The sequence below is a fragment of the Arvicanthis niloticus genome, chromosome 1 (genome assembly GCF_011762505.2).
Source record: "Arvicanthis niloticus isolate mArvNil1 chromosome 1, mArvNil1.pat.X, whole genome shotgun sequence".
NCBI classification, from domain to species: Eukaryota; Metazoa; Chordata; class Mammalia; order Rodentia; family Muridae; genus Arvicanthis; species Arvicanthis niloticus.
The window spans coordinates 110200307-110221283 of record NC_047658.1 but is presented as its reverse complement, the minus strand read 5'-3'; the positions used below and the strand labels follow the sequence as shown (position 1 = coordinate 110221283).

Here is a 20977-nt window from a genome sequence, read left to right as displayed (position 1 = left end):
TCACAAGAGGACTTGAAAGTACAGCTTCTGTTTCTTTTTCACCTGTTTATTTTGTCTTTAAAAAATTCATTTTAGCCAGGCATGGTGGCACATGCCTTTAATCCCAGCACTAGTGACGCACACCTTTGACCCCAGCACTTGGGAAGCAAGAACATGTCGAGATCCAGGGGAGAAGGAGCTACGGAGTGAGATGCTGCCTTGAAAAAAATAGAATAATTTCAAAGACAATTCATTTTCTTTTATTTATGTGTGTGCATGCTTGTGTCTGTGTGAATGTGTTGCACACTAGTGTGAAACATGCCTAGGAGCCAGGAGCCAGGCGAGGGCATCAGATCCCTTGAAGCTGGATTTACAGGTGTTGTGAGCTGCCCAATATGGGTGCTGGGTTCCAACTTCTGATCCTCATGACTGAGTGTTCTCCATTGCTCAGCTCCTGTATTTGCCTCTTAAAAAAAAAAAAAAATATGCCACAGCCAGCAAGTGCAGCAAGCGCTAAACCTTGGGGTTACTAGAAGGGAAGATCAATGGCACACAGAGAGACCCTGGAAGGGAAGATTAGTGGCACACAGAGAGACCCTGGAAGGGAAGATCAATGGCACACAGAGAGATACACGGACTCTCTTGGTTTCTTAAGTAGAAAAGAGAGCACATTGTTTCACAGTTTGGTGTGTCTAAAGAGCTGAGTGGGCAGTTGCTGGGAGCGTCAAGCCTCACTTAGAGAGTTGGAGGTCATAAGGGCTCAGAGCTACCTGTGAACATGCTTCCCCGAGGCACATCAGAAGGGACTTTCCTCCTGGCTATTGGATTGCCCTGTGGTATTCGGGAGAGACACGTGAATGCCAAGGAGATGAACTGAGTCACAGGTTACTCTTCAGTGTAGGCTGGCTCTTGATGAAAGCTTCACGGGGCCATTTGTATAGCGGCGAAGATGATCTTACTATGTAGCCCTGGTTGGCCCTCAATTCCCTATGTAGAATCAGTCTGACCTCCAACTTGTGGTATTCCTCCTGCCTCAGCCTCCAAAGTGCTGGGATTACAGACCTGTCCCACCACAGCCTGTCCTTCATAGTTAATGTGTAACAAACTGTCCACACAGAATTCCCTGCCAGGCAAGAAATCCACTCACGCTAGTCTCATAGCTTCAATGGTAAAGAAACTTGGAGGACCAGCCAGGGTGACTGATGTACCTGATCTACTCATCAGGTGTCATGGCCTACTCATCATGATCTACTCATCATGATGGTGTCATGGCCTGTCCTTTGGCTTCTACAATGCTCACAGTACCCACTATGTGAGCCCTGCAGAACCTAAGCTGCCCAGAGGCCCAGGCCTTGTAGAGAGCCCCAGCCCTATCTCCAAATGGCTTAGCAGGTGGCTACCCAGTTAATGGCCTGGAAGAGACTGTCTACAGGAGGTACCTAGGAGACGCTGAGTAAGGATGTTTGGCAGCTTCCTGTCGGGAGGTAGGTAGACCCAGTCTCACAAAGGCAGGGGAGCCAAAGAGACAGATGGGGCCTCCCTGTGGAGCTAGCAAGGCCTGGCAGGGCACCATCTTCATTAGTGCCTTAGTATATGATGGAGCTGCTTAGAGTATGCACAGGGAAGGGGGCCAACTCCTCGCCCAGCACAGAACAGCCAGTCTGGAGTAGAGTTGGGGGGCTATTCCCCACCCCAAATATCCCTCCTTGCTCCCAGAGGCTGCAAAATTCTATAAGTGCCACACTTTGGCAGGGTAAAGCTAGATAAACTGACCTGACAAAACAGGAAAGATGACCCAGGAGACAGATCTTTTCTCATGTAAGGGCTGGGCTAGCCCAGGCCAGGTGCTGCCACTACACAGCCTTCATCATCATCACACTATCACCAGAGTCACCACCATCAGCACTGTTGTTACCATGAACACCATCAGTACCACTATCATATCACCACCATCATCAAAACTATCACCACCATCAAGACCACTACCATCACCTTGCTTTCCTCATCACCACCATTGCCATTATCACCATCATCACCATCATCATCACAGCTACCACAACCACCGCCATCAACATCATCATCACCACCATCATTATCACTACCACTACCACCATCACCACCATCAGCTGTATCACCATCATCATCATCATCACTACCACCACCACCACTCTTCCCCTAAGGCATGCCCACTGCCTGCCAAAGACAAATGCTAGCTCAAGTGATCATGGAGTCAGGAGCCATGCCTCTAACTTGATACTGTCATGATTGCCCAACAAGTCTGCTAGATGTCCAGGTAATACCAAATAAAGGAAAGGAAGGGGCAGGAAGTAGTGAGAAGAGAAAGAGACAGAAAAGATGAGCAAGGAAGATGTAAGTGGGAAAACAGAGAGGGATTCAGGGATGGGGAGGGAAGGAGGGAGCACAGGCTGGTGTCAGACAAAGCAGGGGACAGGCAGGGACCTGCAGGTGTCCTCTTGTTAGATGCTAGGACTCCAGCCACAGCTACTGGATTCAGGATGCCCTAGAAACCCAAGAACACCCAGGATGGACAAAGTGGACATCTCACACTGCTTTCTATGTCCTGCATGTCCATAAAGCAGCCTCCTTCTGCCACAGTGCCCCCAAGCACACATGGGATAGAAACGAAGCCCCATCTCAGAAATCCTAAGTCCGGTGGCCAGAACAAGCCGGGAAGCTTCTGGGAGAGTCAGTACCCACACCTATGCTCTGGGCAACAGGACAAAGGAGGGGAGTCTGAGAGTCCGGCAACAGAAGCTCATCCTCGTGTTTACTAAGGACTTTTGTACCATTAATTTCACTCATCTCTTTCCAAAGGTCACTCCTTGACCCTTACGAGATGGGCAAACTGAGGCACAGAGAGAGTCTGTGATCTGCTCTAAGGCTTCCTGTTTCCTCTTTGAGGTGTACAGAGTGCCAGACAGCCACACTGAACAACGTCTGCTGCCAAGATCCTGCGGCCCTGACCACTCTTTCCTGTGCCCTGGGGTTCACTGTCCAGGTGTCTGTGCCAGGGACAGAGCTAAAAGTAAGCAAGCAAGTCCTTGCCACAGACAGACACACAAAGGCAGACACCACGCTGGAGGGTCAGGGATGGTTTTGCGGATGTTGTAAGTATACAGCAGAGAGACACTAAGATTGTTCAACTGCCCCCACACCCACACCCACCCCTGAGGAGCCTTTCTGGAGTAGGCATGGTGCTTCTGTCCAATAGGCCTCCTGGCAGCTACAGGAGAGGAAGAAGGACAGCTGGACAGGAGAGGGAAGGGAAAGGGAAAAGAAGAAAGGGGCGGGGAAAAAGTCGGGCGTGGTGGTGGGAGGAGCCGACGCCCACACAGTACAAACAGCACAACAATAAAGAAGATGGCCCACCCTTCCCCTCTGTGCCTCAGGCTTTGTTCCTGAAGGAGAAAGGCCCTAGAGGTGTTGGGGGCTTGTCAGTGGGGAAGAGGTAGTGTTTGTTAAGGAGTCATGTCTCCTCCTGCAGCCCCTACCCAAATCAGCCACAGAAGAGACAGCCCTGGTGTTAGGTAAGGCAGTTCTTGCTGCAGCCAGGTCGGGCTGGGTGCCCAGAGGAATGTTGCAGGGGACCCTGCTGGAGGGGACCCCTGTCCCGGAACACCGCACACGGGACCGTTGTGGGTCACTAGTTGTAAGTCTCTGGGTTGCATCCCTGCAGTAAGCCCCTCAGCCCAGGGTCGTGTGCCCCACGCGCCCTCTGCGCAGCTCCACACTTGCCTGTGGCTGCCATCCCGCCTGGAAGAACCTCGACTGGAGGCGGGGCAGTCGCATCTTGCTTACCATTGGCTCTGAGCGGCTAGTTAGAGGCGGGGACAGCCCACTTGGTGGCCCAACCCACTGGAGATAGCAGAGCTGAGTGTGGCGAACTGAGGACCAGCCCTGAGGAGATTTCTGCTCTGTGCCCTCATGCCGTGCTGCACGGTGAGTGTGCAACACCCCTCCCCCCAACCCACCCCGCGCAGCCTTGCACCATCCCTGAGGCCACACTGCTAAGATGCACTGGGAATGCGAGGGTCTGGAGCCATGTAGGGAGGAGTCTGGAGACCCTGTAGGGGGTTCTGCTGACTTCGAAGTTTCCCCGGAGTTGCACCTGGTCAGCTGACCTGGAAGTCGGAGGGGCACCTTAGGTCTGCTGTCCCCCCCCCCAGCAGTTCTCAGCCTCAAAGGCTGCTAGCAGGCATGATGAGAACAGGCAGCTGGTTCCAGCAGCCCTGAGGTGCCTTGGACAGGCTGCTGCATTGCACCCACAAACAGTGCCCTGCTCCCTCTGGATGGCTCCTGCTACCACTCACTGCCAGCACTATGCCAGAGTGGTGAGGGGACTGCATACACTTCCTGAGCAGGGAAGCCCAACAGGCTGGTCAGAAGTGTGTCCGCAGACCTCACACCCTATGCCTCCTCCTGTGGAACCCTCTCCCAGACTGACACTTCCTGCTTAGCTCATTATAAGAGAAAGGGGCTGTTTCTAAATTCCTAGCTTAGTATTGCATTGCTGAAATTTGGGGCAATACTGAGGTGCTCTTTAGACATATCTGACAGGGACTGGCCAAGAACTTGACTGGATTCGTGCTACATACAGACAGGGTCCTGGGGCCACCTGGGAGTCAGCAGGCTGACTTTCTCTGGTTGAGACTATCTAGGGCGCTGTGCTCCTGGGGCACTGGCTGGTGCAAAAGAAGCTGTTTTCAACCTGTGGGTCATGACCCTTTTAGAAGTTACATATCGGATATTCATAACAGTAACAAAATTGGTTATTAAGTAGCAACTAAATGTTATGGTTGGGAGGGTCACTGAAACATGGGGAACTTTGTTAAAGCGTAGCAGCTTCAGGAAGCTTGAGAGTCACTGCCTTAGAGGGAAGTCAGCCTTGAGCCTGATATGAAGGGACACGCTGCCCACCCCCACCCCCATTGTCCATTGGCCGGATGTCTCCGTGCCCACATTGTGTGGGGGAGAGACAGTATCAGCTTTTGAGATGACTCCTGAGAGAGGAAGGGCTCTGCCTTGGCTCTAGAGGTTTCTAAGAGCACATTGTATAGAACAAGGTTGGCCCCAGGCCTTTAGCTCTGGTCAGTGTAGGGAGGCTGGGGACACAGGAGAGCTACCAAGGGAGGAACAGGTGCCAATGGCTCTTGCCCCCCCCCCCACTGCAGCTGCAAAGAAACGGGGCTTCCCTACAGTTCCAGACTTAAAGGGGCTCCGGGCTCAGGGTGGTGGTACTAGTTAACAAGGACTGAGGCAGGGGCGGAGCCATCTGCACCTCATGCTCCTCATGTGCTAGGAAAGTCAGGGTTGTCATTTTCCATGGCCAAAGCCCAGGAGGGACAAGGGTGACGGCTGCTGCTCAATCTATGCCAGCCTTTATGTAACATACCTTGCAAGAGGCAGCCACACAAACTGCTTGCCTGTCTACCAGGGAGCTCTGGTTCCCTGGATGGCTCTTCAAACTCACTGGACTTTCCACCCCTGCCCACCAGAGGTCACTGTATCCTGGAGTCTTTGGAGCACCATGCTAGAGCATCCCCCCTGCCCCCCACTCCAGCCCTGTTTTTAGGCAAATATGGCAGCTGAGCACCTGAGGTGGGGAACCTGAAACTAGAGGCAGTCCTGACTCTTATCTATGGCTTTGGGGGGCAGGGCCACAGAGCTGTTTTGAGTCTCAGTCTCCCCATCTGAGAGAGAAGCAGCTGCACAGGACCTGAACAGGCAAGAGGACAGCAGGCTCCCTGTAAAGGCTAGAGTACCATGCCTAGGGGAGCTGGCAGCACCAAGTCGCTAAAACTGCAGTTCAAATCCCATGACGTAGTCCGGAGCCCAGAGCTGGCACTCATCCTGGGAAGATGAATAAACTGAGGGGTCTGGGTGAGTTAGATGTGGTCTAGAGTCTAAAGTTGAGGACATGGGGTCTTGTGAGTCCTAGCTGTCCACTGCTCTGAAGGTCTTAGCAGGATTTGGGGTGCTATGGCCCTCGTTGCCACAGCGCCCCTTTCTCTCTGCCCCTCTGGATAGCCCCTGTCTAGCTGATGGAGTCATTACTGTTTCCCAACTCTGTGACCCTCTCCAGCCCTCGGGCATAGTCTATTCCCAGACCTGAATCACTGGGCCGTCCTTACCATACCCTTCCCTTAGACTGGACAGCAAAGAGTCCTCAACTCCACCAGCTGCTATTTTATCCATTCCTATGAGGACACAAAAGCCAGGCAACAGAGGATGAAGCAGGGCCAGGGCAGGGCAGTAGAGGCCCAGATGAAAGATGCCTTGCCTTCCTTGTCTGTCTCTAACCCTCCCTGCCTGCCTCTTTGCCCCTCTAGTGAGCCATGAGGTGCTCCCAGGTAGCAGGGCATATTCTCAGGTGACAAGCTGGCAGGTCCAGAGCTAGCCTGATACCTGGTAACCAGCCAAGGACCCAAGCAAGCCATAGGGAGAGCCCCCTGGCTGAACCACTCCATTTTACCAGTTGAACTTGCCCTGAGATCAGTAGCTGGGATGGAGCTGGGTCAATCCAGGGAAATAAAGACTAAGACATGGCAAGTCCCAAGTTTGCCACAGATGCTATTCATCGGCTCTGCATGAAGCCCCACCCCCTGCACCCACGCCCAAATGTAGGATAAGTGGCAGAGAGCAAGGCAGGGTCAGCAAGGTGGCAGCAGACTCTTGGCAGGGTGTAGGGTAAGATCACGTTCTCTAGACCTAGGCCTCGGCTCAGATGCCAGTCAGGATGCTTCTCAGCTGAAGTGAGCACTTGTAACCTTCTCTGCTTTGCCTTCCCCAACTGTAAATAATAGTAATCACAGTGGCCACCGCTGTGTTCTCAGAACCAAATGTTTGCAGGTATCTGCTGTTTGCTGGGTGTGTAGTGAGATAGATGTTTATATATTGGCCAGGATGATAGTCAGGTCACTGAAACACCACTAATTTTGATGTGACAATGTATATGGATAAATCGGAAGTGCAGATTTCTGTTTCTTCCTTTGTTGGTTTGTTTTGTGGTTGTATATTTTGTTGTCTTTTTCCTGGTGAGGTGGGGAGTCTTGTGTCGCCTAGGCTAGTCTTGAAATCCCTGTGTATAGCCTAGGCTGACTTTGAACTCTGGACCCTCTTCTGGCACTATGGGCATTCATCACCACACCCAGCTGAGGACTCAGAATTTTGATAACATGGCATCTGGACCCCAGGCACAGTGTCCACAGGACACACTAGCAAAATGTCCTTGAGCAGGGCCAATCTCCCCTACAAGAAGATACCTCACAAACAAGGACTGCATGAAGGAGCCGGCTAGAACTGTGTGCTATGCTCTGCTGCAGGGGCTGCTGTCTCTGAGAAGTGGGACCTGCTGTGCTCTGCAGACATGAGTCCTGGATCTGAGCCTCTAACCCCAGGTTGGGCCCCATCCAGACACTTGTTGGTGCCCGGGAGGCTGGGCCCCATGTACTGTCCCTGGGGATCTAGGCTCCCAGTTCCTCGACATCCTTTGTCTCTGGCCAGCTCCTGGCTGGGGCGTGCAGGAGGAGATGAGGACAAGAATAACAATTGGGCTGAGGAGAGCATGAAGAACACTTGTGCTTCCAGCCAGGGAGGAAAGGGACACAGCAGGGTGCGAAGCGAGGCCAGCAGCCACTCAAGTGAGAAAACCCACCTGCTGCCCCTGGGAGCCTCGGGCTGCTGAGGGCCAATGCAATGCCCCTTTCTACACTGAGGCCAATGCAATGCCCCTTTCTACACTGAGGGGTAGAAGATCTACATGAGCCACAGAAGCCAGGAGCAGGGGTGACTATGGGGGTGTGTTTGGGTTGGTGGCTTCTAGGGAGGAATAGATCTTACCTGGATGGAGGATGGGGAGGAACTGACAATCCCAACCTCCCAATACTGAGCTTGTTGCTTCAGCCAGAGCTCTGCCCCCAGGCCTCATGCACCAAAGCTTACACAGTCCGTTTGGATCCTCCAGACTCCCCATTACACGAGTCAGACAAGACAGGTCACCCTGGCCCATCTCCTCCTCACATTCTCTAGGGTGAAGCTAGAGCAGGGACAAGGACATCCAAGGCCTGCCAGCCAGAAACCTGCAGGCCACCCAGTGCCAGGGTGACCTGCGGCTCTGTCCCCATCTTTCACCTCCATCTGGTGAGAGTCACATCTTGGCTGAGTCAGGAGCTGTCCTTTTGAGGACAGCCGTCCTGGCTGGCCCATCATTTGTCCTTGTCACACCAGCGTCTGTTTCTCCAGACCCTGCTGGTCTAGGAGTGGGTGGCGGCCACATCTTTGTGGCTCTGTCTCCAGACCCAGGGACTGTTCGGGACCACCTCGGGCTGAGGTTCCCCGGTACCACAAGAGGTGGGAGACACAGGAGCTGCAGCTGCTGGAGAGACGGCAGACAGGGAGGGCTCTCCAGGTAGACTAGCAGTTCATCTTTCTGTGTTTCCCCCAGACAGCAGTCTGGAAGGTAAGACTCAGCCTTTATCACTGCCAGGTGTGTTCCCAGTACAGTGCCTGACCCTTGTCAAATTCTTGTCACACCTGGGCACTGGCCAGCTGTGAGGCTGACGCTCACTACCCTTCTGGACATTGAACTTGCCTCCCTGGGCTTCTGAGCCAAAGCTTTATGACAAGGAAACCCTGCATTTCTCCAGACCTAGGACTTGTCCTTGTCACTGGTTCCCTGTAGCTCTCAGCACCGTATCTCACCTCGGCCGTCCTTGTCAAGTGTGTGAAAAGAGCAAAGACACTCACAGGCCTCCGACATAGGCCAGGCCTGTCCAGCTGGCTTAAGTTATAGCTTATCCCACCTTTGTGAAGAGAGAGGACCAACAAGTTGACAAAGCCCTTGTGTGCAGGGTCAGGGTGCTCTCTGCATCTCTTTATGACTTAGCTGTGAGCCAGCCTAACCAAGCCTAACTGGGAAGTTCTAGGCCAGTAAGAGACTTGAAAATAACAAGAAACCAAAAGCAAGTTGGACAGTGAATGCCTGAGGAACAACACTTGAGGTTGATTTGATTTGGAACACACACACACACACACACGTGCACACACGCACACATACACATGCACACATGCACACGCACTGCAGAAGAGAGAGAAAGAGACAGGGAGAGAGAGAGAGAGAGAGAGAGAGAGAGAGAGAGAGAGAGAGAGCATGCAAGAACATCCTGCTGGAAGCACATGGAGGTTGGGGTTCCTACCCCTGTATGTAGACCTGCCTACAGCCAGGGATGACATGCTTACCCCATCTCTTCTCTGTCCTCTGCCTCATACATGTTCTCACATGTACCCACCTGTCTCCTCTACCTCAGGAATGAAGTGGACCCTCCCACCTGAGGCCAGAGCCATAGGTTCACAAAGGCTCAGGAAGGGCCTCTGTCACTCCTTCTGTGCCTTACAGTCCCACCTACATCACTCCAGGTTACCTACATCCCTTCTTCTCTGGCTAGCAGGATAAGACATCAAGGGCTGGCTGGGTGGTGGTGGCGCACGCCTTTAATCCCAGCACTTGGGAGGCAGAGGCAGGCAGATTTCTGAGTTCAAGGCCAGCCTGGTCTACAGAGTGAGTTCCGGGACAGCCAAGGTTACACAGAGAAACCCTGTCTCGAAAAACCAAAAAAAAAAAAAGACATCAAGGGCTTGGACTACTAGCCTGTCTTGGGGTCAACATGGCCTCCAATAGGACAGGATACCACCCATTTCCCTTTTCCGTATACCTGGGCCTGGGATTGTCAAGGCCTAGAGCCAAGAGTTGCTCTGCCCAGGAGAAAGCATCCCTGACACCTGCTGCCCAGCAACCCCTATGCTGACAGGTCCCTCACCTAGCCATTGTAAGTCTACACTCATGTCCTGCTGAATGCCTGCTTGAGGCCTCAGTGTTAGACTGAAGATGCCTAGTAGCCACATCTTTTCTCTCCTGCCCATTCCCGCTGTTCCACGAGACCCTAAGACAGCCGCCGTAGACCTGCCTGCTAGAGTCCCAATGTCTGTGGTTCCTTCCCACATCCAGAGAGGTGGGCCCTGATGATTTGACAGACACAAGATCTACTGAGATGAAATTTGCTCTGGACAGGGCCAGGTCTCACCTGGAGCAGAATGGCCTCCAGGGCTTTTCCATTGCCAGCTGTTCCGTTTCCACAGCTCCTCTGCATATGTGTACGTGTCCCACAACCCCTCTGTGCGTGTGCCTTTGGAAGATAGCTCCCCATCACTGACATTTCTTTCCATCATTTCCTCAGTGTGGCATTCGGGGCTATTCTGGTTTCATTTCTGCTGTGGTGATAGAATACCCTGGCAGAAGCAATTCAGGGGAGAGAGGTTTAGGTCAGCTTTCAATTCCAGTTTATATTTCATGATACCAGGAAGGCCAAGGCAGCAACTAATCAGCCAGTCATAGCTGTCACATGAGGGCACACTGGTAGCTCACACACATCATTTTGACACTGTGTGGCTGTGTGTCCACAGTGGTGTAGCTGCCACCACAGTCCAACTGCAGAACGATCTGGATACTCTAAGACCAGTCCTGGGGTTTTGAGGGTTCCACCTTGTCCCCTGCCTTTCACCCCTGGCAATTTCCAGAAAATTGATTGTAACTATTAGTAGGTAGACAGTCCTTTGTGCTTCTTTGGAGCTGCAGAGAGCTTATGAGATTCCTGCATGCTGCTGAGTGGAGAAAGGCATTTGGGGGATGGGGGATGTCTGCTCTGCCCTGGAACTCTTCTGTCACACTGAAACATTGCCAGCTTGCTTCTGCTTCAGGCGTCTGTGAACGAAGCCATAGAAAACACACACGTTTCTGTGCAGATGTCAATTTGCTTGGGTGGGTGCAGTGCTACGAAGCAGCTGAGTCTCCTAGAGGCGTGAACATAAAATTGCCAATCGGCTTTCCAAAGGCCAGAGCAAATTGGTGTACTTGGAGTTCCTTTCAGTGACACGTGGGGGCGCTGTTGCTCCACCATCTGGCACTACTGTTGCGATCCAATTTGCCAGGAACTAATGGGCTGCAGGTTCCAAGAGCCCCTTCAAGGGCACATCCTAGCCCCACCTCCTAGGGCGTCTGACCACCTCCCAGTAGCTCCACAGGTTGGACACAAATTCTCCTTACATGGTTTTGGCTGACACTTTTCTAATCGAAGGCAGAATAGATCCAGGTTGTCTGCAGAGAAAAGGCCAGTTGTCACAACACCTTTTGTTTGGCAGCCTGCCTTTTCTCCACTGAAATGCCTTTTCTGTCTTTGTATCTGTGTCCAAAACCAATGGCCCATGGACTCCTGGCCACAGCTCCATTCTGTTAATCTGCGTCTTTTCTTTTGCCAACGCTAATACCACGCAGAATTGATTCTTGCATGTTTTTGGTGAGTCCTTAAGTCAAGTGGCAAAAGCCCTCCCACTATACTCTTTCAGAATTATATTAGCAATTATTTTTTAAAAAATATTTGCCAGGCTGTGATGGCACATGCCTTTAATCCCAGCACTTGGGAGGCAGAGGCAGGCGGATTTCTGAGGCCAGCCTGGTCTACAGAGTAAGTTCCAGGACAGCCCGGGCTATACAGAGAAACCCTGTCTTGAAAAACAGAAAAAAAATATTTATTTTTAGTTTTAATTATGATTATGAGTATGTGTGTGCATTTGAATGCAGGTGTCTGTAGAGGCCAGAGGAATTGGATGCCCTGAAAGTGCAGTTACTGGCTGTTGAGTGCTACCCAGTGATGGTGCAAGGGACCAAATTCAGATTCTCTGCAAAATAGTGCCTCATCTTAACCACCAAGTTATCTCTCTGGGTCTAGCTACCTCAAAAAAATTATTTTAATTGTTGCAGTTGAGGTGGCTTAACAGGTAAAGATGTTTGTCCCTCTTTCCTGCAAGCCTGAGTTCCATCCCTGGAATTCACATAAAGATGGAAGAAATTATCTTCTGACCTACACACACATGCTGCCCCACAGTGTGCCCTCTGCACAGCTTGCACACACAACAGCAATACTAATTATAATAAAATTCAGAAAAATCATTAGTATACATTATTTGCATAAAACAACGAGTTCCTTTTGGGGTTGGCTTGGTTGCTCAGGTCTTGAAAATGTTTTTTAATTAATATTGTGTGTATCTATGATGTTAATATTGTATATATGTATGATATTGTGTGTATGCATGATATTGTGTGTATATATGTTATTAATATTGTGTGTATGTATGATGTTAATATTGTGTATATGTATAATATTGTGTGTATATATAATATTAAAAATGTATGTATGTGTGCTATTAAAATTGTGTGTAATGTATGATATTGTGTGTATGATGTGAATATTGCCTGCATGTGTGATACTGTGTGTATGATATTAATATTGTGTGTGTCAGTATGAGATTCCCCTTTACTTCCCACACCTACCTCAGCACCCTTCTACTTTCATGTCTTTTACAAATAAATGTTTTCATTGATAGTGGGTATAACACAACTCAATACATTTTCGTAATAAACAAACTCACATGTCCATAGTCCAGGCCATGCATACATTCCTTGCAAACAGAGGCATTTCCATATTTCCTTTCCTAGTGTGCCTAGCTGCCCCTCCTGCCCCATTTCTCCTCTGCCTCTTCCTCTTCTTCCTCCTTCTCCCCCTCCTCATTTCCTCCTCTTTCTGCTTTTCTATGCTGGGATGGAGGCCAGATGTGCTGGTTAGGGTTTTTGTCAAACTGACACAGGCTGGTGTCACTTGGGAAAAGGAAATCTCAATTGAGGGATTTCCTTCACCATATTGGCTCTGGGCAAGTCTGTGGGGCATTTTTCAGACTAATGGTTGATGTGGAAGGGTCTAGCCCGCTGTGTGCAGTATCACAGTGGTCAGGTGACCCTGGGTTGTATAAGAAAGCAGGCTACACAAGCCATGATAAGCAAGCCAGTAATTGCATTGCTCTATAGTGTCTGCTCTTTAGTTCCTGCCTCTGGATTCCTGCCTTGAGGCCCTGCTCGGGCTTCCCTTTATGATGGGCCGTGACCTGCAAGCCAAACAAACCCTTTCCCTCCCTTAATTGTTTTGGTCATGGTGTTTAGCACAGTAACAGGGAAATAAAGCCAGACGCCAGGGCTTTTGTATGCTGGGCAAGGTCACTGCCGTTGAGCACCAGTCTCTGCCCCATGAAGTTTTGGTTATGTTGTGCTTAGTTTTGCAGGGCTGGGGATGTGCACTGGTTACACCCTTTTCTTGTCCCGTTGAACTGACCAGGACCCCCCAGGTGGGAGCAGTGCGACAGTGGACAGCCTCTCTCTGGTCCTGGCCCACGGAAAAAGCTTTGGTGTTCAACTGTCAACTGTGGCACTGGGTGTGGCTTTTCTCCTGTGCCTGGAGTTACAGGCAGGTGGGAACTGCCTGGTGTGGATGCTGGGAACTAAATCTGAGTCCTCTGCAAGAACAGTATACACCTCTTTCTTTCTTTCTTTCTTTCTTTCTTTCTTTCTTTCTTTCTTTCTTTTGTTTCTTCAAGACATGATTTCAAAGTGTAGCCTTGGCTGTCCTAGACCTGGCTCTGTAGACCAGGCTGGCTTGAACTCACAGAGATCTACCTGCTTCTGCCTCCCAAGGCCAAGTGCAATGAAATGCACCACTACTGCCCCCCTCCTTTTTTTTTTTTTTTAACTGTTTTTGAAACCAGAGCACTTATTTTATGACTCAAGATGAACTGGATGTTGCACCTTTTGGCTTAGGTGTTGTTCCTTCATGGAATCCACATCTTACTCTGTGACAGACAGGTTTCGGTGCCTCATTCTCCTAGTCCTGGCAGTATTTCGGCCTCGACACTCTGGTTATGTTTGCTTTCTGCTTTCTGCTTTCTGCTTTCTGCTTTCTGCTTTCTGCTTTCTGCTTTCTGCTTTCTGCTTTCTCTGGTGCTTGGCAGGGCAGCCATGTTTGCTACAGGTCTACTCAGAGCCTCGGCAGCAGCACAACATGTGTGCCTTGTTTCAATGTTCTCCAAGGGATGACACTGTTTCCATCATCCTGCTTCTGCCTCTGAGGATGGAGAGCCAGTACGCAGTCTTAGTCACCACCCCTCTCTCCAACCCCTGAGTTCTGCTGAGTGCTCCCTCTGCTCCCACTGGGGGGATCATGAGGACCGGATGGTTTTTCTTCCTCAGTATGCTGTGATGGTGCTAGACGTTGGCAGTTGAAGTGTGTGCGTGCATGTGTGTGTGTGTGTGTGTGTGTGTGTGTGTGTGTGTGAGTGTGAAATCCCACATAGGCATGGTATTCACACATGGTTGGATTTGGTTGGCTTTTTATGCTTGTTTCTATTTCTTCTCTTATTGTTTTAGAAACAGGGTCTCCCTCTATAGCCCAGGTTGGCCTGTCCAGTAGTGGGAGGACAGGTGAGCACCAGTAGGCTTGGCAGGCACTGGGTGTGGTTTTGGGGTTTTTTTGTTGTTGTTGTTTTTTATTTTATTTTTTTTTTTACCTCTTTGTCACAAAGCTCTCAGTCACTCTTAGCATCTGCTGTGAATACACTCCAGGGAAAGGGGACTCCTGGAGAGAAGGAAGGAGCTCTGACAGTGAGGAGACTGTGGTTGACAGATAGGTCAAGCACAGGGCATGTTACAGAAGACAAATGTGCGAATCCAGAGCAGTGGAGATGGTGTAAATGCAGTCCTTGTGTGTGCAACTCACACACACACACACACACACAAAATTCTTCTTTACAACAAGAGCCCAGACCAGGCTCTTACTTAGGCCACGCCCACCTGCAGCAGCCTCTCTCTTCTGTAAAAAAAATAGCAAGCCCCTACCCAGAGCCTGTCTGTGACTCTGCACCCCTAAGAAGACCAAGTGCAGGATTCCAGGAGAGAAAGGCAGGCACAAGGTCCCCAGGACATTTACAGGCTCAGATCGTCAGACCCCAGGCCTTCATAGGGCTATGGGTTGGTACATCCCCCACCGTACAGAGGGTACACTGCAGCTGGAGGTACCCCACCTCCTCCTCACAGCTCCATATGCTCGTTCCTCGAAGAGAAAGACCCCCTCCTCTCCTGTGCTGGTCCCAAAGGCAGCCCAACTCCATGAAAAATCCCCCTTCCCCTGAGACCTGTAAGAAGAGAAAAGGCTTTCCCTTGTGGGCCTGAAAGCCTCATCAGAAACCCCACAGTGCTATTTATCTGTGGCATTAGGACCTGAATGCTCCTCAGAACCTCACCATGTTGCTATATGTCTGTCTGTCTTTGGTGTTAGTAACTCTTTGAATAAATCTCTTACAAAAAAAAAAGTCTACCTCAGTGTCAACCTTGAGCCTCAAGCCCCAAATCTTTTGACAAGGTGCTCTGACATAGAAAACACGTGCCCTTAGTTACTCCAGTGAAGACTTAGAACTTCTTGAAGTCCATATTTGTATTACCTTCAAAGTAAATAGGGAAACTGAGGCACACACAGATCAAAGCCAGCTGGCTGGGATGGGGAGCCACCTGGAACCCTAACTTCATCCTAGACACTGTAGCTCCCCCACCTTAGACTGGAAACCTCTCTCCCTATCCTGAAGGCCCCAGCCTGGGTCCTTGTCAACCTCAGTCTCTCCTTTTTGAATATTTATTTTGCTTTTTTTGTTTTGTTTATTAGTTTTGTTGTTGTTGTTTCAAACAGGGTTCCACTGTATAGCCCTGGCTGTCCTGGAGCTCAGTGTATAGACCAGGCTGGTCTTGAACTCACAGAGATCCAACTGCCTCCTCCTCCTCCTCCTCCTCCTCCTCCACCTCCTCCTCCTCCTCTTCCTCCTCTTCCTCTTCCTCCTCTTCCTTCTCCTCCTCCTTCTCCTTTTCCTTCTTCTTCTTCTTTCAGAGCTGAGGACCAAACCTAGCAAGCGCACTACCACTGAGCTAAATCCCCAACTCCTCCTGCTTCTGCTTCTTGAGTGCTGAAATTTTATTTTACTTTTAGTAGCGTGTGAATGTGTGCAAGCATATGTGTGTGTGCATGTGCACATTTGCGTGCGTGCGCACGTGTGTGTGTGTGTATGTGTGAGTATGTGTGTGTGTTTGTGCCCATGAATACAGTTGCACAGGGAGACCAGAAGATGGAATCAGATCCCCTGAAGCTGAAGTTATAGGAGGTTTTGAGCCAACCAATGTGAGCTCAACTCAGGAATTTGGATTTTCTGCAAGAGCAACAGGTGCTTTTATCCACTGAAGCATCTCTCCTTCTTATACAAGACTGGTTAGAGTTCCATTCTTTCATGGGACTATTGGTTACCAATGCCAGGCAGGTGTTCCACTACTGAGCCACATCCCAGTCTCCTGCTGCCATGCTTGTCCCCTGTAGGGACATAATTTTTTTTCTAAACAAAAATAAGATCAATGGGCTGGTAAAACAGCTCAGTTGATAAAATGGTGACTTTAAAATTTGGTGACAAACAGGAGGACCTAAATTAGAACCCCAGAACTCAAAAAAAAAAAAAAAAAAAAAAAAAAAGGTCAGGCATGTTGGCACACACTTGGAATCCCTGCATTGGTAAGGTTCTCTGCTGCTTGCTAGCCAAGCAGCCTAGCCTCACTAGTAAGCTCAAGCCCCAATAAGAGACTCTGCTTCAAAAAGCCAAATAGCACCCGAGGAACCACCCTGGGGCCAACCTGTGTCCTCCATGTGCACACACACACAAATAAGCCCATTCTTACTCTTCCCAGAACCCCTATCTTGTTCACTTCAGTCAAAGTAAAACCAAAATCCACATATCGCCCAGGCAAGACAAACCTGCCAGCCTCCTTACCCTCACCTCATGCCTTTCTCCCCGCTCCGCCACCCTGGCCATCCATCCCATGAACACCAAGGGCATAGCCTCCTCACTCTGCAACTTGCTGCTCCTGCTGCCTGGGCTGCACTGACTTCCGGATGCCCTGAGCTCTCCCTCCCTGCACAGCTGGAGATGGGAGCTGCTCTCATTATCACGACTTACATGTGAGGAAACCAAGGCATGAAGAGTTGTACAAACTTGCTCAAGGCTTTCCTAGGCACCAGAACTCATCAGTGTGCCCCTGTCCACATGATCCCTGCACAGCCCCACCCCAAGACTCTTTGTCCTTGTCTCCTCCACCTTCTGCCACACATGTGCTTCTCATTTGACAGTCAAGGAGAAGGAGGTCCATTCAGAAGGACAGCTGGGCTAGAATGTGCCTCAGTTGGCAGAGTGTATGACTAGAATGTAGAAGACACTGGGTTCTAAGCCCATGGAACCAGGTGTGGTGGCACATACCTGTTGAGCTAGCACTTGAGAGGTAGAGCTGGAAGGATGAGTAGTGAGTTTGGGGCCACATGAGAGCCTGTCTTAAACAAAGCAGACAGACAAAGACCCTGGAGGTACAAGGTTCTGTGTGACAGAGCCCTGCTCAGCAGCAGCAAGATTAGAGCCTGTTCTTGTTCACAAGACTGCCTTTCCCAGCCCTGCAAGGAGCAGGATGGCGACTTCTGGGAAACCTAACTGTAGCTATGTACCTGAACCTGAGCCACATAGGTGGCACTTTCCTCAGTCCTCATTTGACCATCTGACACTGGGGCAATCTCATTCAGACTCGGTTCCTCAGCTCGACCTTCCTGTTATCACACGCAACCCTCCCCCATTTGGCCAGTAATCTGGCTCCTGTAATCCATATTCAAATGGCAAGTAAAGGCAACTTTGCCATACCTTTCCCCATGGGAGCAGGGGCCTTGTTTTCTTCTTTGAGTCCCCAGAGGACTGGCTCTAGCAACTGCTGGTTTACTGGGTTCTAGCAGCCACACCCAGCTTTTTTGTTTGAGCTTGGGGCAGACCTAGCAGGCAGGCTGGCCTCCATCTGTGAGGCAGCCCACACTATACACATCTTGCTGGAAGGACAGAGCCATCCCCCAGATCTCAAGAAGGCAGTTCCGCCATGGCCCTGAGCATCTTGTCTGAGCAGTTCTGCATCCGAAGGCCTCGCCAGGTGACTGGGTTTGGGTAGGGATGGTCCCATGATGGATGAGAATGAGCCCACCTGACCTCCTCGCTTGTGCACAAGAAGCTGGTACTCGCACACCAGGTGGAACCCTAGCTAGTCCTGTCTAGCAGGGGCAGCATGCATGGCTGAGGCTGAGTGGACAAGAGGTCAACAGAGACTGGAAGTTGGCTATTCCAGGTTTGCACATCACAGCCCTGCCCAGTGGCTTTTAGCAGCAGTGGTTTTCCATAGCCTGGAAGCACTTCTGCTGTCCAGCACACACTAACAATGTGGGAATCAGCTGGGGCTCTGCCCACACTCGCACTATTGCTAAGGTTGAAGGGAAAGACTCTACACCCTTCCAGGGGTCTGGAGGAGTCAGGCCAAACTCCCTGCTTGGGTGGCCCTTGGGAACACTACAGGAAGGACCCTTCCACATACCCCTAAAAAAACTTCTTGTTGAGGGTTGAGGCTGGAGACCCCTAGGATCAGCCTCTATCTATGGGTGGTATACAATTAGAGAATTGTCTTCTAAATACAGGAGGATTGAGGAGTCTGGAAAGTTCTTGGGGAGTGGTAAAGGATGGTAGACACACAGGAGGACTTGGTTCTCACAATAATCAGTTTAAAATTATTATTATTTCTATATGTGTGTATGTGATGTCACATGGGTGTGGGTGACAGCAGATGCTAAAAGAGGTTGTCAGATGGCCTGGAGCTGGAGTTACAGGTGGCTGTAAGCAGCTTGACCTGGGTGCTAAGAATGGACCCCTGGTCCTCTGAAATATCAGCATATGCTCTTAACCTCTGAGTCACCTCTCCAGCCTCAAGAGTCAGATTCTCAGCCAAGGCATCCTGAGAGAAGTGTAGTGGGAATCGTGGATGGCGCCCAAGGGGTCGCCTTGAGTCCATGGGTAGGACAAGACCAGTGGGGTTTGGTTTCCGGGGGTCTTCTAGTGTTCTGGAAAGGGAGGAAGCACCGCAACCAGGTATGCTTCTCAAATAGAAGATCCCTCCCAAAATTAGCCCTGCTTACCGCCACACTCCCTTCCTTTGGATATTGTGGGGCGGTGTCCTCAGCCCTGGCGCGCAGGTGCCACCGACTTGTCTATACTTAAGGATTCCTATGCCCCCAGCGTGCACCGGGGAGGAGGCTGAGGCTCCAGGCAGGGACTGGATCCCCAGCGCGCCTCCCCAGCAGCCGATCCGCCCTTGGTCCACCCGGGGTTTTGCGTCCGCCGCTCTCCTCCCTCCTCCGCCCTCCGCTCCCTCGCTCCGCCTCGCCTGGATCAGCCCTCTGGTATTTCCTGCTGCTCAGCGACAGCTGAGCCCCTCGCGGGCCCAGCGCGGCCCGGCCTGGCCCCAGCACTGAGTGCAACCAGCACGGTAGGATCTGCTGCTGGGGACCGGGAAGGATGGGGCTGGTGGAAGGCCGGGGAAGGCCAGGAGGGGACTCAGCAGGCCTGAGAGACTGCAGGGCCACGGAGCCGGCGTGGGGGTCGGGGAGTCCTCAGGGTCTGGTCTAGGGGAGCCCCTGGATGCATCCGAGTAGACCCTGACAGCAGCGTGTATGGGAAACAGCGCCTGGCTGGGGAGTCCGAGTTGGGGGGGGGACTTCTGGGTGGCGGGTGGGGCCCGCGTGTGGGTGCGGCATGCCCAGCCCCGCTTCCCACTTGGTGAGGCTAAAAGGAGTCAGGACTAGTGGGTGGGAGGGTCTGGCAGCCTCCGATCCTGGGAGTGGAGGAGTCTGTACCCCAGCTCAGCAATAGCAGAGAAGAGGTGTCTAAGTGGTCCTGTAAGATCTTGGGTCTGAGATCTCAGTTCCCTGGCTTGATTCCCAGGATGGTTCGTCAGGGTCTGCAGAGCAAGTGACCGCTGACCCATCTTGCCCTTGGACTCTGTCCACCGTGGGTTCGCATAGGACTGGGTCCCTAAAGAAAGGGAGGGAGCTTGGCATTGTCCAGATGACTTGAGATACACTTGAGCATGTCTGCGACTGGGGTAGTGTAGGACCTGAGCCCCTCCCAGCCACAAGTCCAGCTGGCTTTGCCTCCCACCTCAGACATCCTGGCTTTTTAGGTCCAAGTTCCTGATTCCAGTTGAGAGTGGCTCCTAGGGGTGTGGGTAGACACCCCCAACCAGGGCTAAGGGGGGGCTTCTTCACCCCTCACCCACCTTGAGCCAGCCTGGGCCTGGCTTACTAGAACCACTGGTTTGAATTTCTGGTCTTTTGCTCACTTAGGCTCTCTCCCTGGGACTTGTCACCCACTTGTCTATACTTAAAGATCCCTATATGTGTCCACCTTTGACTCCAGCCTGTGCAAGACACCTTTGTCAGGTCACAGGACCAGAAGTGGTGGTGTCAGGGCCTGGGGAAATGAAAAAGACCCTTGGGGTGGATATTACACTTTTGAGTTTGTTTTCTGCCTGTCATCCGTCTGTCTGTCATCCCCCTCCCCCTTGCAATAACAGCCAAGTGGCTGTCTGGCCTTACTACGGTTTTTTTTGCCCCAATATCTTTGCTCAAGCAGCAGCATGGATGGAGGTGATGGAGGTGGGGGTGCTTGCTGAGATTTTGAACTTGGTGGGGTTCCAGAGGAGCACAGAGAGCTTTGCAGGTGTCAGACAAATCAGGGTGATCTGGGTGGCAGGTGGTGACATCTGGCTGTCCCTTTCAGACTCCTGACTGCAGATCTATTGTCTGCTTGCACGTGTATGGGGCAGCGGAGTGGGGCCTTTTAACACCAGGCCTGGGTGCCAAGGAACGAAGTGTTTGCGTCTGTCTGGTTTGCCTCGCCAGGCAGTGTTTAGAGAAGGGTGAAGCATCTGGGTGAGGCTACTCCCCCACAGTGCTGTGCCTTGTCTCAGGGAGACTGCTGTGCTAAGGCCCAACCCCAGCAGCAGCACATCCTGGATGTCAGAGGGGTTCTCCTTCCCAGCCAAGGGGTGTGAGTCCTTCCAGGTTTGGCTCTGGGCTCTGCCGATGATGCCTAAGGCATCCCTTCCCCCACACCCTGATTGTGTCTGCTATGCTGAAGATGCCCAGGATCAGTTTCCCTT

The 20977-nt window shown here is 51.4% G+C and overlaps 1 protein-coding gene and 1 long non-coding RNA gene across 8 annotated transcripts in view; one reads left to right on the top strand and one right to left on the bottom strand.

Annotated features, from left to right (window-relative positions):
• Positions 1-216: 216 nt before the first annotated feature.
• Positions 217-19130, bottom strand: LOC143434686 (uncharacterized). The gene is made up of 2 exons (XR_013104389.1): positions 18954-19130; positions 217-11149 (listed from the first exon to the last, which is right to left on the bottom strand). It is a non-coding gene; the product is annotated as an uncharacterized LOC143434686 (long non-coding RNA).
• Positions 3866-20977, top strand: part of Osbpl5 (oxysterol binding protein like 5) — a 68581-nt gene continuing 51469 nt past the window's right edge. For 2 of the 7 annotated variants that reach the window (XR_013104387.1, XR_013104388.1), the window contains exon 1: positions 17739-17923. Coding sequence is in view for 4 of the 7 variants with exons in the window: in XM_076914057.1 (XP_076770172.1) it covers positions 17873-17923 (51 nt within the window). In the remaining 3 variants the exon portion in view is untranslated. Of the gene's footprint in view, positions 3940-17738; positions 17924-19156; positions 19304-20977 lie in introns of those variants that run through there. The other 5 variants (XM_076914055.1, XM_076914057.1, XM_076914043.1 and 2 more) reach the window with 5 other exon arrangements.